The sequence below is a fragment of the Heloderma suspectum genome, chromosome 13, assembly GCF_057233095.1.
Source record: "Heloderma suspectum isolate Gila_16-S chromosome 13, 16-S_ref, whole genome shotgun sequence".
NCBI lineage: Eukaryota > Metazoa > Chordata > Lepidosauria > Squamata > Helodermatidae > Heloderma > Heloderma suspectum.
Window position 1 is genome coordinate 27,419,629 of NC_139470.1, and position 18,145 is coordinate 27,437,773.

The 18,145-nt window shown below is 46.3% G+C and overlaps 1 protein-coding gene across 2 annotated transcripts in view; it reads left to right on the plus strand.

Moving 5' to 3' along the window:
- Positions 1-18,145, plus strand: part of SEC14L2 (SEC14 like lipid binding 2) — a 38,525-nt gene that overhangs the window by 14,868 nt on the left and 5,512 nt on the right. For both annotated transcript variants that reach the window (XR_014785704.1, XM_084819434.1), the window contains exons 2-10: positions 1,031-1,106; positions 8,541-8,584; positions 9,940-9,999; positions 10,123-10,311; positions 12,399-12,494; positions 14,249-14,309; positions 14,403-14,486; positions 17,246-17,352; positions 17,895-18,034. Coding sequence is in view for 1 of the 2 variants with exons in the window: in XM_084819434.1 (XP_084675560.1) it covers positions 1,031-1,106; positions 8,541-8,584; positions 9,940-9,999; positions 10,123-10,311; positions 12,399-12,494; positions 14,249-14,309; positions 14,403-14,486; positions 17,246-17,352; positions 17,895-18,034 (857 nt within the window). In the remaining variant the exon portion in view is untranslated. The remainder of the gene's footprint in view (positions 1-1,030; positions 1,107-8,540; positions 8,585-9,939; positions 10,000-10,122; positions 10,312-12,398; positions 12,495-14,248; positions 14,310-14,402; positions 14,487-17,245; positions 17,353-17,894; positions 18,035-18,145) is intronic.

An 18,145-nucleotide genomic window follows, 5' to 3' on the forward strand; every position in this document is an offset into this window, starting at 1 on the left:
GATGTTTAGCAATTGAAAGGAATTGCAGGAACAGAGAGTGAAACCAGAAAGATTCATCTTATTGAAGAGGTTGCTGAACCAGAATAGCCTTATTTATATCAGAGAGAGAGAGAGAGATGCTGTTTTTTTGCATAGAAGGAATTGGGCTTAAAAACTTTGGATTAAGTGTATTTGGTAAATCAGGTTGCTGTTTTTTCCTGTCAAGGTGAAATTCCATACATGCTGATCCAATTGCATTGCATTTGGATTGAGGTCATTAAGGACTAGTTCACACAGGCTTGTTTGTTACTTGATGACCTGGTTTGCGCGGAATGACAACCCATTGGTTAAATAAACCATGGTTTGTTGTACACGAGAGAGAGAGCCACTTCCGCTTTTACTCCACAGCCCACAATTGGCTCCTTTGTAGGTTGTGCAGCGTGATGTCCAAACCTGGGCTGCTGAATTGTTTAGAGGCTAATCAACCCAGCAGTAAATTCATGGTTTGTTGTTGAATTAACCGCTGCGTTGTTTAGCACTCAAACAACCCAGTGGTCCAGGTTTTGATGTCATGGTCCACAACTTATGAACAAGTCAGTCATGGGTTGTGGAGTAAAAATGGACGTGGTGGGCATGCTGCTGCAGGCAACGCACGCTCTCTGTCTTGCTCATCCCCAACAGCCTGTGGTTTATTTAACCAATGGCCTGTCGTTATGTGCAGACAGCATCGATGACTGCAACATCCAGTGATGGATCCCATGTGTGAATGGGACCATCACAGAGAGAATCTCTCATATTGTCTTGGTCACAATGGTTTTTTGTGGGGTGGACTCTGTTCACGCACTTGGCTGCCACTCACTGCACAGAGAAATGAAACAGTGCTCAAGCATGTTTCTAACAGCACACTCCTATCTGTTTATTTGGAAGTTAGTCCTGCTGTGTTCATTTGGGCATTCTCCCAGAAAAGCGTAGGTAGGATTGACGCAAAAGTATGAGAGCCAACCCCCAAAAAGGGATCCTAATCTCCACCACCATATTTCCTTTTTCTTAGTTCCGTGAGAACATCAAAGATATCATCCCGAGGCTCCCTGCCCAAGACGACTACTACATCTTGAAATGGCTCCGAGGTAAGAGGAAGGCCGGGGGATTGTTTGCGCTATACAAGGATGTCCTCATTAGTAGCCATCCTTAGGTGGCTGCCTAGGACAGCACAGTTTGGGCATGCATGTAAGATATTGCTGTGGCCCAGGATCGGTAGGGTCTCCCATCTTCCCTTGTCAGTTTTGCAAATAAGTTCAACAGAGCATGTTAGTCTGAGGAAGGCATCAGATGGCAATGTAACTGGAGTAAGTATGTTGTACTGGCCTACTTTGAACAGTGTCCAAAGGATCTTTCTTTGGACCAGGGCAGAAGCATACAGCCCAGCATCCTTATATGAACAGAAAAGGGAAGGGGACTCAACACAAACAGAATAAACGTTATAAATCCAAGCAGACAATGCATAAGCCAATTATGTTGCCTGCCACCCCTTCTTAAGCACACTTACTTAGAGGCTTGTTCTAATTTCAAAAGGCTTCCTTCGAAGTAGGTGTGCTTGGAATCGATTTCTCTTTCCTTTTTTGGTAAGGCTTCTTTGTCTTTACCAGCTGCATGCCAGACAGAAATTCAGTGGGTGTAGCTTTTCTTAACATAATGATGCAGTGATGGGGTAGGGGAAGCAACACATCTTAAATTTCTTCTCCCCACCCGCCGCATGGCCCCCAGACCTTTGATGGAACAAACATGCAAACCAAAAAAACCCAATCCTGTAAAAGGGATGATTGCGAGAAACTGAAACAGTAAATTTAATAGATCTTCACTAATATTCAAATACCACAAGAGAAACTGTCTATGTATAAGTGTTGCCTGGATGCAAGCACATTTTTCTATACTGCATCTTGCTACTGAAAGCAGTTCTTCCTTTTATTGCCACATCTAGGGTACTTCCAACCAGGCATCTTTCTTTCCTTTTTTAGCATAGCCTCTGTGTTAGGCAAGACAGTCTAAGGTTGTGTCGATTTGAATATTTATAACATGCGAATGAATGATGGCTGCACTAATTTTCTTTTCTGCAACAGAGTGAGCAATGGCAGGAGCCAGATTGTACATTTCGGTCTTCATATGCAACGATAGTACAGTTGTGTGTGTGTGTGTGTGTGTGTGTGTGTGTGTGGGGCGGGGCTGGGGCTGGGGTGGGGATAGTTTGCAGCAGAGAGGATTAGGGGGAAGGAGTCCCCAACCCTTCCCTTGCCAGACACCTTTTTCTTGAAATTCTCCCCTCTTTCTCACCCCTTCGGTTCAGATTTGTGTTTGGTTAACACTGGTCTGGAACACTGATATATATAAAATGAACTGGGAGGGGAGGGCTAAGGTAAAAAGCAATCTGCAGGGGAAGGGTTAAGCACCCCCACAAACCCCATACCTCTCCTGTTGCAAAGTGCCTCCTACCCCCACCCTGTGGCCACGGGAAATCGTCCTTGGCAGTTCCTCAGGCTTGTGGGGGCCTTTGCGAGGCACTTTCAAACCAGAAAGTTTTTTCCAAATAGAAACTAATCTGCAGCAAGATGCACCATCACAGCCATGCGCAGAGCTCTTTAAATGTGCCCACTTGAACAAAGACCTTTTCTTGGTATCATGACCGTCTCAGGCTTGCACCTGAGTTCTCGGAGTATCAACTGAGCCATTCCATGCTGGAGGCTGATACGGAGAGAGTAGCAGGATATTGCTGAAATCACAAGGTGGAGGAGAGGGATTTATCTTCCCCAACTGGGATGGACTGAGAGCCGTTTTTATCACCCAGGACTTGTTCACTTGCACTTTCTTCTCTCTGTCTGTTAAAGTCCAAAAACCACAGCACGGCCTGCCGGTGACTCCTGTGCCAGGCAATTTAAAGACAACGGGTCCATATAGATGCAGGTATATTGCAGAATTCCAAGGCTGGGCCAAGATTACTAAGTGCTCAGTTGATTCAATCCAGATAAATTGTGTTGATGTAATTTAGGCTGATATACCAGCTATGGCATCTGGACAGAGATAGCCTAGCTACTGTTCTCCATGCTCTGATAACTCTCGTTTGGATTACTGTAACGCGTTATACATGGGGCTGCCTTTGAAAATGGTCTGGAAACTTCAGCTGATCCAAAATAAGGCAGCGAAATTTTTAACGACTAATCTGATCACATTACGCCAGTACTTTTCCAGCCGCATTGGCTGCCAGTCCATTTCTGAGCCCGATACAAAGTGCTGGTGTTGACATTCAAAGCCCCAAATGGCTTGTGGTCTGGTTATCTGAAGGATCGCCTCCTCCCATATGTGCCTGCCCGGACCCTAAGATCATCCTCAGCGGTCCTTCTCCAGGAGTCCCTGCCAAAGGAAGTGAGGTGGGTGGCTACCAGGAAGTGGGCCTTTTCTGCTGAGGCTCCCCAGCTGTGGAATGAGCTCCCTAGAGAGGTTCGCCTGGCACCCACATTGTATTCCTTTTGGCGACAGGTGGGAGACCTTTTTATTTTCCCAGTATTTTAGCATTCTAGTCTTTTAGCTCTGCTGTTTAAAATCAGTATGTTAAACCTCTGCGTTGCTGCTAGGTTTTATTCTGGTTGTACTTTTATATTGTTTTAAGCTTTTATATTTTATATTGTTTTACGCTGTACCTTGGGGTTTTAATTTTTGTGAACTGCCCAGAGAGCTTCGGCTATGCGACGGTATAGAAATGTAATAGATAAATACATGTAAAAGAGGTGTAGACGTAGCCAGGGCTGTGTCAAGTCAGTGCATTACAAAAAAAAATTAAGTGCAAAGGGATTGGGATGGAACAGTCAATTTCTGATCCATGTCAGCTTTGCATGTGTTCATTCATAATCCATCCTATTTCCTCGGTAATCCGCGATTTTAGAAAAAGAAAGAAAATTTCTATTTAAATATGTGTTTTGAACATTTTCTTTTAAAATACACATTTATAAATTTATTTTCTCTCAGTGGACACGTTTTATATGAGTATTGCGTTGTAAAATTCAGGGATGTGCAAAATCTAAAGAATAACCACATTCCAACTTGTGCACTAACTCCTCAGGTGAGAATCAGGTTGAAATGCACACCAAAAGAAATCCTCAAGTGTCCGTCCAAAGGGGGCTCTAATTCTGCACCAAAAAAAGCAAATCTGAATCTTCTGACCAGTATATCTATTTATTATTTATATATTTTTCTATTTCTATACCACCCAATAGCCGGCGCTCTCTGGGTGGTATATCTAGCTTTCATATATCTAAAAAAAATGGCACATTCAAGGAAGCAGTATTTTATGTATTTATTTTTGAAAATAACCACATTTGGACCACAGCGAACCTTCTGCTTGTGAGTCCTGCTTCCCATCTCTTCTTCTGGCATGGCTACAAAGAGTCAGAAACTTCTGCTTCTGTTTTTTCCTTAACCGCAGCTTGCTGTGTTGTCTGAACCCAGCAAACTGTGGTTGATCTTAACTGCGTTTAGTTTCAAACAAGTGAATTCCAAACCATAGTTGATGGCTTTGGCGTGTTTAAGCTAGCCATAGTTAAGATGAACCACTGTGTTTTTTGGATTGAGCAACATGGCATACCGTGATTACTCCAAAGCAAGCCCGTTCCTCGTTGCAGTGGCATGGAAGGCAGTGGTGTAGAAGAGCCAGGGTTTGCAGGGATGAAGCACCGGCACTTTATTAGCGGGGGCACTGATGTCATCTACCACCCCGTCAGAATTCCCTGCTGTCTCTGACTTTAGCTGCAATCCTCACCATAGCTGGGGGAAAATGAATTTTCCAAGCAACAGTATATTGTTCCCTATTAAGATGCATAATAATAATAAAAAAGGGGCCGCAGTGGCTTAGTGGTTAAGATGCTGAATTGCAGACTGGAAGGTCGGCAGGACAGCAGTTCGAGACCCGAGTGCTGCGTGACGGAGTGAGCTCCCGTCTTCAGTCCCAGCTTCTGCCAACCTAGCAGTTTGAAAGCAAGAAATTGCAAGTAGATAAATAGGTGCCGCTTCGGCAGGAAAGGTAACAGCGTTCCGTGCTCCTCGGTGTTCAGTCATGCCGGCCACATGACCACGGAAGCGTCTTCGGACAGCGCTGGCTCTTCGGCTTAGAAATGGAGATGAGCACCACACCCTAGAGTCGGACATGACTGGTTGGGGACACCTTTACCTTTACCTTTTTATTATGATTGAAAGTATTTTTGAGTGGCTTGGTCAGAATTCCCTGTTGTCTGTGAGTTTAGCTGCAATCCTCACCATAGCTGGGGGGAAATGAATTTTCCAAGCAACAATATATTGTTCCCTATTATGATGCAAAGTATTTTTGAGTGGCTTGGTCTTGCATGGGCAATAAAGACCCATTAGCTTTACAAAAGACTTGCTCCTGGTGGAGATGAAAACTGGTAGAAGTGGTTTGTTCACCTGGATCAGTGCAGCAGCCTGCATTTTTGGTCTCTCCTAGGGGGTGGGGCTATGAGGGGCTGTGATGATGAGCACCTGCACTTCAAAATTTACCACTACACCACTGATGGGAGGAGGAGAGGGAAGAGGGAGTATGTGAGCCTGAGGCCCTGGTTATTCTGACGCCCAGTCGGTACCCTTGGGGGAGCAGTGATGGAACGCTCCAGGGAAGCAGAGGCGAGCAAAACACAGCCACATGCCAAAACCTAGCGTAGTGGTTAAGGACGTCCCTGACTTATTTATGTTATTAATTATATTTATTTCACTTCAGTCCCACATTTCCTCCAAGGAGCTCAGGGCAAGCCACATCGTGGTGGTTTTCTTTGTCCCCGATTTATCCTCACAACAACCCTGAGAAGTAGGTTAGGCTGAGAGGAAGTGAGTGGCTGAATTTATTTATTTATTTATTTATTTATTTATTTATTTATTCCATTTTTATACCGCCCAGGAGGCGAAGCTCCCTGGACAGTTCGCAACAATTAAAACCATAAAATACAAGACAGTAAAATACAGATGATAAAATACAGTTTAAAATTTAAACGTTTAAAAATTCAGTATAGAAGTAAAAATACTTTTCATCCAGTGAGAACTTCATAGCTGAATGAAGATTTGAACTTGGCTCTCTCCAGTCCAAGTTTAAGATTCTAAATGCCACCCCACACTGGTTGCAGAGATAACATATACATGAAGCACTCCGTGTAGTGTATAAATGCTCAGTAACATTATACACATTTGCATACATCTTTCCTGCCACCCTGATGGCTTGCCTCCATGCAGGCTGAAAGCAAAAAGAGGAAGTTTGCAAAAGTGCCCATGAAGACAATTTTTAATAAACTCAACAGTCAGGTTTTCGCACTCCAGTTCTGTTTTGTTTGCTACCTCCTTGCAGATCCTTCCAGTTTCTCCATACAAGTAAGTGAAGTGATATTTCCTGGCTTGAATGGAGAGGAAGAGGTATGCAGCTGTAGAAATCCACGAATGCCAGAGGAGGCATACCTGAGTTTCTGTGCAATCCCACCCCTCCCCGCCGCTGCCTTTGATCCTGTTGTATCCAAGGTCCGGGCCAGGTTGCGAAGTGTGGCCTGTTCAATGTTTCTCCATCAGGTTTTACAGACTCATATTAGGACGAGTTCTGCATGGTGAGACTCTGCCCTGGAATCCCTCTGCCTGAAAGATAAGACACAAGCGAGAGGGCTTTTTCAGCAATTAGAAGAAGATCACAGGTCATGGAGGGGAGATAAGGTTGTGCTAACATCCAGATAATTTTAGTCCTATCTGCCTTTCCCCTCCTCCTTGTCCTCCAGCAGTTAGAGGTTGCTACAGCCTGTGAATGCCTGCAGTCTAGCGGTTAAACAGGTTGAACTGGCTGCTAAAGTATAGTAACTACGTAGTAAGTGTAGTTACAGCATTATAAAAAGACCATAAAGGAAACCGTAGGCCAAGCTGTGGAAATTTGTGGTCACTTTTGTGTCACCGTAAGCCAGGGCATGAAGCTGTGAGCATTCTGTCTCCCAACCCCTGAGCTATGAACAGACTCTTCTCACATGTATTCAAACCTTCTGTGTGACAGTGGGGGCTAGAAACTTTACTTTCTGAAGTTGAAGAATGACAATCTAGGCCTCAAGGCATTCACCCCACCCCACACACACTTGTTTGCTTAAATGAGAATAAGGTATTCGATTTCTGTTTGCACTTGTGGTGAGAATTACTTTAGGGTTACCCTGATTGGTATGAAAACATTCATACTACAGCAAGGTGGGGAAACCTAGGCCTGGGGGCCAAATCTGGCCCTCCATGGTTCTCCAGAGGACTGTGCCCCCTTTCTCCCACCCCCACTCTCTTCCCCGACCATCGATCGTTTGGTGGTTTTTTGGCTTTTGTGCAGCCCCCCGTCCCAATTCTAAAAGTTTGAAATGCCTCCTGGCACTAAGAGCGTTAAGCTACATGCTGGGATTTTTTTGTATTTTGGCCGGGCCCTGATTGCCCGCAGCCCCCAAGAGTTGCAGTGTAGAACGCTCCTTGCTCAGGATTCCAGCCAGCCATACCCGTTTCCAGGATACTCCATTAGATCCCCCCACCCCCAATAGAGCCTCAGTGTTACCTGGCCATTGAGTGTGTTCATCCCCGATTGGGCTGTTTGGGGGTCTTTTGTGGCCTGTTAGGGTTTTTTCCCCTTAATTTTTTTTTCTACTTCTGCAAGCCTACTTCTCCCAAGTCTGCTGATACCTTCCCCTTGTTTCTCAGTGGCTCTGTTTCTGGCTACAGTCCCGACAGTACTTACCAGCTGATTTTGCCATTGGAAGGAATGATGGCAAAGCAGCACAGAATAAAGAAAGGAAGTTAAGACTCAGGCAAACTGCTTGTGACACTAAAGAAGTCACTGTATGTTGGATGAATCTTTGTTTACTGCAGATCACTGCTGGTGGGGGAGAGGGGAGGGTCTGATTGTGCTTACAGGATGTGGGGAGGGGGAGTCCTGATGAAAACCTGCCCCCCAGGGAGGGAAGCTGCCATTGGCACCCTCGGGAGCCTCCCTCTCGATGCAAATAGCAACTTTGGTGTGGGGAATTTTTCGTTAGGACCGGGGCAGCGGGAAACTGTAATCTGCACACACACACCCCCCCCAGCTGTTGCTTGATGTTAAAAAAAGGTTTGCCCAACTTAAAGCGATCCAAATAGGTTCAACGTATTTTGGTACTGGGGCAGAAAATTCCTTTTAGTGCCCCTGTCTTCCCTAGCAGTAAAAAAAAAAGATAAACAATTAATGTGGTACTTTGCTGCTCTCTTAAACATGGGTTCAAAATTTAGCTACCTTGCTTGACTGACAGAAGGGCTGGCCTTGCAGAAGTGTGTAAATCTGGAAATGCCTACAAAGATGTTGCTTACCAACAACTGCTGCATCTAGGTGCTGGACCTTTTTAAACAGGTAGAATATTAGGGTTGTATTTTATGCTGCACTTTGTGGTTTTAATTTTTGTGAACCGCCCAGAGAGCTTTGGCTACTGGGCGGTATAGAAATGCAATTAAATAAATAAAAAACCTCTGTGATCTTGTTGCAGCCAGGTGTTTCGACTTGCAGAAATCCGAAGCCATGCTCCGGAAGGTAAGAGATTCATTTGTTGTGTCTGCAAAAAAGGCAAATGCTCTTTTGGGCTGCATTAATACAAGTATAGCTTCCAAATCCCGGGAAGTACTAGTTCCCCTCTACTCAGCACTGGTTAGGCCTCGTCTTGAGTACGGTGTCCAGTTCTGGGCACCACACTTTAAGAAGGATGCAGACAAGCTGGAGAGGGTTCAGAGGAGGGCAACGAAGATGATTCGGGACTGGAAACAAAGCCCTATGAGGAGAGACTGAAATAACTGGGCCTGTTTAGCCTTGAGAAGACTGAGGGGAGATAGGATAGTGCTCTTCAAGTCCTTGAAAGGTTGTCACAGAGAGGAAGGCCAGGATCTCTTCTCGATCATCCCAGAGTGCAGGACACGGAATAATGGGCTCAAGTGACAGGAAGCCAGATTCCGGCTGAACATCAGGAAAAACGTCCTGTTAGAGCAATATGACAATGGAACCAATTACCTGGGGCGGTGGTGGGCTCTCCCACACTGGAGGCATTCAAGACGGGGCTGGACAGCCATCTGTCGGGGATGCTCTGACTTGGATTCCTGCATTGAGCAGGGGGTTGGACTCGATGGCCTTGTAGGCCCCTTCCAGCCCTGCCATTCTATGATTCTTGCCCCTCCTGGAAAGACAGGCTTGCTGCAAGGCAAAGTGTTGTCCTCCAGCACCAACTTTACTTGGGTTCAAAAGAGTGGTTTTGTGTTTTAGAGCTCAAATCTGACCTCTGCCTTGTATTTGGGTTCCTGGGCAAGTTACTTTTCTTGTAGCCTCACTGGTTGCCTTCTGGGAAATGAGCATTTTGTGACTGACCACGCCCACCAGGGCAGCCATTTTATGAATGGGTAAGGTACCCCTATGGCAGCCATTTGTGAGAGTGCCCATGACACTGTCAAAATTCCAAATGTGCCCACCAGCCCAAACAGGTTGGAAACCTCTGCGGCCTAACCAGTATGTCTAGACCAGCCTTCCCCAACCTACATTTCTCATCATCCCCAGACAGAATGGCAGCATTTCTCAGCTTGTTGCCCTCTAGATGTGTTGGCCATGCTGGCAGGGGATTATGGGAGTTGTAGTCCAGCACATTTGGAGGGTGGAAGCCTGGTCTAGAAGCCTGGTAAGTGGTAAATTAGGGTGTTCTGGAGAGAAGTCTCAACATTTTAAGGATTTTGCTTCCACTGCTCCGAATACCGGTTTCGCTCAATACTGTTGTGCAAACACTGATTTTGACTTACAATGTACCGAACAGCAGAAAATAGAAAAGTGTTCTACTCTGCTTCAAGATCTGATGCGTTGCCCTCTCTTACACTAGCATTCTTCTTCTTTTTTGCCTTCCTTTCAAACAGCACGTTGAGGTGCGGAAGCAGATGGATGCTGAGCATATTACCAAATGGTGCGCCCCAGAGGTGAGTCCCTTGTTACTTTCTGTCATCTGAGTGTCTGATCCTGCTCTAGATTTTTTTGCATCCCTGCAACACAGGATCAGCTGGGCACCTGTACTGCTACCTGTATCTGTGTATTCCCCATAGGTTATCGAGAAGTACATGACTGGGGGAAGATGTGGTTTTGACCTGGATGGCTGCCCCATCTGGTATGAGATCATTGGGCCTCTCGATGCCAAAGGGATCCTCTTCTCGGCTTCAAAACAAGATTTGCTCAAGAAAAAGTTCCAGGACTGTGAGATGATGCGGGAGCTGTGTGACAAGCAGACTCTGAAAGTGAGGCAGCCGTACCTGGCCTGGAGAGCCTGAATGTGTCTCTGCCATTGGGGCTCTAACAAAGTATCCTGCTTTGCTTTTGTGAAAAATACCGCGGTAGCCTTTTCAGACACAATTTTAAGCCTAGCCTGCCAGCTGGAAGAGACTTTGGATGCTTCCAGATAATGCCTTTATCATGCAGTCGCTCTGCCTAATTCATGGGATTTTATGGGGGTCCAAATAACAGTGTCATCTTCCACTTGCAGCCCTCCCGCACTTTCTCACTGCTGGTTCCATCTTGTTTCTTACCACAAAAAAACCATTACAAGGAAAAGATAGAATAGCTGCACAGTGTCTTTTGATTGATAACGCTAGGACCTCACAGTCCGAGAGCACCCTTACGACCTATGTCTTTTGTGTGCGTTTTCATTTTCTCTGTCCCCCCCCCCGCCCATCTTCAGCCCCATTTTTTCCTTTGTGTTTAGTTATGCTTTAAAACTCTTAAGAGAAAGTGGTGATCAACCCTCCTGGTGATAAACTCATCAGGCCAGGGCATGACTCTCACTAGGAGAAGGCAAACAAAACAAATTAAATGCCCCCAGATAAGCGTACATTTCAATGGAGAATGCTGCCCTGTAGCATGTTTCTGTGGTAAACAGAATTCTGCAGTGGAACTGCTGCTGCTAAAAACGTAAATGTTCTTGCATTTTAAAAGAATGCCATTTGAACATCTCAGCCTTTGGACACAATGCCGAACATGAGCCTTGGCATTCAGGCGCTACTCTAATGGCACCTGTTGGAACTCACTGCGATAAGATGTGATCATGGCTTGACCCTCCCACCACCACTGAATTTCCCACCCCCACCCCAGTACTCTCTCCTCCCTGCCGCAGAGATCCTCATATGGATCACTCTCTCCCTGCTGTTAGCAACGATGAAATAGCGATCTTTGTCAGGATTGCTGGGATGTCTGTGCAAATGTATGTATGCCTTCATGGGCGACATGTTTGTGCGCCTTTGGCTTAGAGTGGAAAGGGAAATGGCTTGAGAAAAAGTAGAATAGCAAATTCATGGAGAAGTAATCTCTCAAAGGCTATTGAGCCATGATAGCCACATGGAACCTTCATGCGCAGAGGCATTGTACCTCCAAGTATGTTGGGGACCAACAGGGGGGCGCTCTTGCCTTCATCTTCTGCTTGTGGAATTGCCGAGGGCAGCTGGGTGGTCGAGATGGCTCTTTAGTCTGAACCAGCGGGAAATTCCCTGCCACCCCAGGGCTGACAGACCTTCCCTGGAGCAGGAGAAGGGGAGGCAGCGTTATGGACACTCAAAGCAGCCTATTTCCTGAGCAGGAGACAAAATGCTCTGTATGTTAGTGCCGCTGCTGCTGTGCTTCCCTTTCCCCTGCCCTGAGGTTAAGGTTTGCGGGCAGGAGGAAGGGGTGACAACAGGCTGAGTTGTCCGACCCTTTTTGCAAGGAATTGAACAGGGCCGCATTCCTTGAGATATCCCTGCCTGAAAGCTCTCCATGAACAATAAATAATGTTCACTGTGATTATTCTGACGTATGTTAGTTTTGTATTGAATGGCTGTAACTGTTTCCTACAGCGTTAGCCACCATCCGCATGCCAGTGTTCAAAGGTGGGGTAGAATCCTCCGTTACTAAATTTAAATATGTGGGTCAGTCTTCCCCAACCTGGCGCCTTCCAGATAGATTGGACTACAACTCCCGTAATCCAACTCCCAAGTTGTAGCCCAATCTATCTGGATGGCGTCAGGTTGGGAAAGACTGATGTAGAAAAATTTCTAAATTTTTATCTTTGCTGTTTTAAATCTGTATTTTAAACTCCTGCACTGCTGCTAGGTTTTATTGTGGTTGTATTGTTATATTGTGGTTTTAATGTTCTATATATTTTAAATTGTTTTATTGTGTGTTGTTTGGTTTTAGTTTTTGTGAACCGCCCAGAGAGCTTCGGCTATTGGGCGGTATAGAAATGAAATGAATAAATAAATAAATAAATAAAATAATGGCTGCAGGTGTTTCTGTTTAAAACATGTTCTTAATTTTCTCTTGTCTCCCTCATCTTTGTTTTTGCTTATTTATTTAGGTTGGGAGGAAGATTGAAACCATCATGATGATCTATGATTTTGAAGGGCTTGGCTTGAAGCATCTCTGGAAGCCGGCCGTTGATGCCTATGGAGAGGTAAGGGTTGTGAGGAGGCCTGTGTGTCATGTGGCGAGAAATCTGTCCCCGGTGTGGTTGGTCTGTAGATTGAGCGGGCTTCTGTATCTTTGGACCAATGCCGCTTGGTTTGTCGCATTAAGCTTAGGGCACACAATCGGCTGGGAAGCTCTCCTGTGCAAGCACAATTTAAAACGAACTGGAGCTTTGCAAAGAGTAAGGGGGTTCAACCCTCTTTAGATTGGACTGTGCCGCTTAATAATGCAGGTTGGGCAGGGGGGCAGAACTTACGGCCTGGGGGCCAGATCCAGTCCTCCAGGGGCCCCCATAGGGCCCCATCCCTTTCCCCAAAACATTGATCATTTGGTAGTTTCCTGATGTTTGTGCAGTGCCCTTTCTCCTACTTTAAAAGGTTGGAATACCTCACCAAATTCTTGTTAGTGGCTGTAAGAGCTTTAAGCTACAATATGGCAGTATATTTTGTAGTTTGGCCCCGCCCACCACTGGAATGCAGCCCCCGAGTGCTTCTCCAAAATGGAATTCCGCCCTCGGGCTGAAAGAGGTTCTGCACCCCTGAGATAGGGGATCATTTTGTGTGTATGTGTTAAACATGAGCAGTCAATAGCATGGTGGGTTGTTTGCATTCCGCAAATCCGTATGGTCTCGGGAGGGCTGTGCCACCTGACATTTCTGAATGTATAGTTCATTTCTTAAACTTTGGGTCCTGCAGTTGCCATTCCTGAAGATCTTTTTGTATAGAGAGGGGCCTATAGCTCAGTGGCAGAACCCCTCCTTTGCGTGCAGAAGGTTCCAGGTTCAATCTCTCATGTCTCCCGGCAGGGCTGGGAAAGACCTTTGTCTCAAATCCTGAAGTCTACTGAGCTAGATGAGTCAACGGTCTGCATAAGGCAGCTTCCGAGCTACAAGCTTGGTTTTAAAGAAATAAGTAAACCAAACTAAGGTTATTGGGCTTTTGAAAGAGCCTTTAATGCAGCAGCGTCTGCCACTGCTATGTAATCACTTATACCAGGGGTGGGGAGTATTTTTTTCAGCCCCAGGGCTGAACTTCAACCTGGGAAAGGTCCCGAGGGGGGCGGGGATGCTTTCCACCTGTGACCAACTGTAATAATAAAAATCAGATTATTACTGATTTTAAGCCTACTCAGAAATAGGGAGGATCAAGCCTCTGCATGTCTACTCAGAAGTAAGTAAAGATGAGCAGCATGTCTGTCCACAAGTAAGCAGGACTGAATCACTCCGCTGCTTCCCCACAGACCTGGCCCCCTCTCCCTTGCAGGGAAAAGCTCTTCTCTCCGATCAGCAGCTGATCAGAGCTTTTTCCTGCTGGGAGAGGGACGGAGCCTGGGGAAGAAGCTGGTGGGCAAGGTAGGGAACCCTTGTGGGCCAACTCCAGCCCATGGTGGTTCCCCATCCCTGAGTAATACTGTTCTTTTAATTTGCAAAAAAAAAAAAGTGATGAAACAGTGTTGTGCTCATCCTTGCAATAGCTTTTCCCATTTTACTAACTGTAAGAACTAAGGCTGGCAGATTTGCCTGACTCAGCGTGATTAGTGCTTGGTAGAGGTCCAAAGCCAACCTTTTACACACTGAACGCATACTGGCAGCTCCATTTTGTATCTTTTCAGCATGACCATGAGCATTGAGTGTTGCATTCCTAAACCCTATATTGCTGTTCGATGGAGTAGATGTGGGCTAGAGTGACTGAGGGTCTCCTCCAAACGTTCTGTCTTGATTTTGCTTTTCTGCACTTTCAGCTTCTTGCCATGTTTGAAGAGAATTATCCTGAGTCCCTTAAATGCATCTTTATTATTAAAGGTAAACCCTTCCCTGGACCTGGCACATGGGCTTAGATAATGTGAATCTCCCTCCTACTGCCAAACACTTGGGTTTTTTTCTCCCCCGCTACAGCTCCCAGGCTATTCCCCGTGGCTTACAACCTGGTAAAACACTTACTGAGCGAAGATACTCGCAAGAAGATGGTTGTCTTAGGAGGTGAGTAGCGCCTGCTTTTGCTGGTGCCATCGTTTCTTGCTGCAACCAGGAATAAAAGAGGGTGCACCAAAAAGAACGCGGCAAGTAAAGGCAATGAAAGGTACAATCTTATGCATATTTAGCGTGAAAGAAGTCCTGCAATTGCCAGCATTCTCCAGCCAGCCATGGGGAATAAATAAGAATTCTCAACGTTTTGTTCAGTGTGCAGCTTCCCTCTATACCTCTGGTATCAGAATAAGATGTAGTATGTGTGGAACAGAATCTTCTCCAACCTAGGTGGCTTTCACCTGAGGTACACCCATTTCTTTCTTGGGATTGTGCACACACACAGTGAACAGAACCGGAGCCGAATAAAGCTCCTCCTCGAGGAGGGGTGAGCAGACTTCAGGCTCATGGGATCCATTTTGTTTTTTTACTAGAACTGAGACCCGCCAGCCAGAGCTGGTGCGAATGACTTAGAATGATAGAATTCTCAGCTCAGGGATTTGTTTTGAGGAGCAGAACTGAATGCAGCTCACATTTCTACTCCTCCTACTCCTAGTTATCCCTCAACTTTCTTCATTACAACAGTATAATTTAGGGCAAGGGTGGGCAACTGGTGGCCCTCTGCATGTTTTGGCCTACAACTCCTGTCAGGCCTAGCCAGCATAGTCAATAGTGACAGCTGATGGATGGGAGTTGAAGGCCAAAATGTCTGGAGGGCCACCAGTTGCCCACCCCTGATTTAGGGTATGGGGGCGTCATTGCGCTGCAGCTGTTGTTAACAATTGGGAATCAGAAATCCGTGCCTTGGCTTATGATGCTGGCTTGTTTTCTTCTTCCTGTAGAATCTCTCCCTGCTTCTTGTGCTAGAGGGAAACTCCAGCAAGTTCCCCAGCCACACCTGCTGGGTCTTGCTGCCTGGCCAGTATCCTCTCTGTTTGGACCCTGGAGTAGCCGCTCTGTATTCTGGGCAGCATGAATGAATCCATTCAGGGAACCAGCACTAAGTTGCTTATAACTCTGATCCAGAGTTCGATGGGAGCAAAACTGAGACACAGAAAGGGTTTCAACCCCTCCCTTGATATTCTAGGGCTCTTCCCTGAATGCTTAGCTTGCTGTTCTTTAAAACCAAGTCTTAACCCTTTTACGTATTACTGAGGTATAAAGAAAAATATACGTAAGCGGTGTTCCTACCCAATTGCTCAGCAAGCTTGCTTAGTTAGTAGTTACTATTGTATTTTAATTTTTACTCATTGTTTTAAACTTTATAGGCCGCCATGGGAGGGTTTTCCCTGAAAGGCAGCTAATAAATCTTGTAAATAAATTAATAAATAGTTCTGACCACCCAGTGCAACGTTTCACGAGTACAAATACCAAATACACACCTGACTGTCTCCTGTGTGACCCTGCTTAGCACTTGGATGGGAGACCGCCTGGGAATCAGGCTTCCTGCACTGAGCAGGGGGTTGGACTTCTTGGTGTTGTAGACCCCTTCCAGCCCTATGATTCTACGAGATCTACGTTCAGTTTTGTTGGGGAAGGGAACCCTGAAGTGCTGTGCTGGCACCCTAGTATGTTACGCTGTCCTCAAGCATCCCAGTCTAGCCATGGCTTGGCAGTGGGACACTGGCCAGAATTGGGACTAGGAAAGCTGTTCGTAGACAATCTCGCTGGGGTGGAGGGAGCATGGCTGTTCTACACTGTGGACTCTTGGAAATTCCTGCTGCTTTTGGCTTACCTGGTTGGCAAGAGGAATGTTTGCCTCCGGAGGCCTCCCTGTGTCAGTGACACAGTGTCTGCTTGAATGCCACCGCAAGGCCACTGACCTCTTCAACAGTTTTGCCAAGGAGTGGGGCACGGGAAAGGGGAGAGACACCAAGGGAAGCTTTCAGGGTGCAAGACGGATTCTGGCCATTCATTCGGGGGTGCTTCCTGACAGGAAGTTGCTCAGTGATGGCAGGGCCAAATTGGGAAGTTGGGCAAGGGAGAAAACCAGGCCTAGCTAGGGCTGCCATTTCTGATTTGTACTACAGTTGCCTAGATCTGGCAGCTAGCCTGGAGCCTGAAGAATGTCAGAAAGGGATTCAGCCCACCCCTTAACCCACATTGGTTCCGGTCTCTGTTTGCACCCCTTTGTCTTTTGTCTTAAGACGATCCAAGATAATTGGCTGGCTGAAGCAGAAAATACAAATGGTGCCCCCATGTGATAAAAAACCATAACAACAATAAAATTGGCTGCCTTTTTTCAGGGTATCCTGAAATCTGTCACTTGGGGCAGGCCTAAGGGCAGTGGCAGCCCTGTTCTAATCAAGTCTGTCTTCACAGCAGAGGAGATAATCTCATCTTCATCTCTTCCTTTTTGATCTTCAGCAAATTGCTCAGAGCAAGTTTTTAGTAAGGCTGTTGTACACTCTGCACTTAAAAAAAATGCCTCTTGTGCAGGTTACATAAATTAAGACAACATGGACGTAATTTCCTCTTCTTTGTCCCTTGCTTCTGCTAGTCACATGGAGTTATGCAGGGCACAGAAACCCCCTTTCCTCATCACTAGAAGCCTTGTGCATCCCTTGATGGCTTGCCACACGTGGGGATTGCAGAGAAATGGTCAATTCCAGTTGTGGAAACCATATATTTTATAAGTTCCATATTCTCACAGTAAATGTCAAAAGCCTTTAAGATTTTCACAAGCCTTGGGGGAGAGCAGCTGTCTGGTCCATCTGCATGCTTAGAAAATAGTTCTGTTGAAAAATGGTAACCCATTTTTCCCTTTCCGCTAGCTAACTGGAAGGAGGTCTTGCAAAAGCACATTGACCCTGATGAGATCCCTGTGGAATATGGGGGGACTCTCACCGACCCAGATGGGGACCCCAAATGTAAGACCAAGGTACGGGCATTCATTGGTTGCTCAGGACCTGAGCTCTTGCAGGGCCAGCCAGAGAGTCACGTTGCCTGAACTGGGGGAAGCAGAGAGGGTTGGAGTCCAGATGGGGAAGCCGAGTTCACAATTCATAGGACAGAGCATAAGGCGAGATACAACTGGAGTGTAGCTGGCTTCTTAGGTAGGCCGACAGTAGCCCTATTTTTCTTGTTTGCCCCTGCTGCAGCCTGATGATTTCTGGCTGCTCAGAAAACCGCCCTCCTTTCATCCAGGCTAGCCAGTTGGTGGAGGCCTCGTCTCTCAACCCGGGACCAATGCTTGGCAGATGCCATGGCTGTCTGTTTTGGCATCTTGGAAGGGGTTAGGCCCAGAGCACCTCAGTACCGATGACCCTTATTTGGATGTGGGAGAAGAGACGCTTTCAGAGCTCGATGGACACGGAGAATGTTGAGAGCATGGCGGGAAGAGCAACGGGGGAGAATGGTCAGGCAGGTCTTATTCTGGTAGCCCCCAGCCCCACTCTCACACTGATGTGGTCTCATGTGCAGCTCAATTATGGGGGTGAGGTCCCCAAGAAATACTACGTGCGGGACCAGCTGAAGCAACAGTATGAACATTCAGTGATGGTGAACCGGGGGTCCTCCCAGCAGGTGGAATACGAGATCCTTTTTCCAGGCTGTGTCCTTAGGTAAGCCAAGGCAGGGACTAAATAGCAAGGGTGAGCCAAAGGCGGTTGATTCCAGGGTGGGGGTGGGGGGGAAGCCATGTACATATTTTATGTACATATTTTAACTGATTA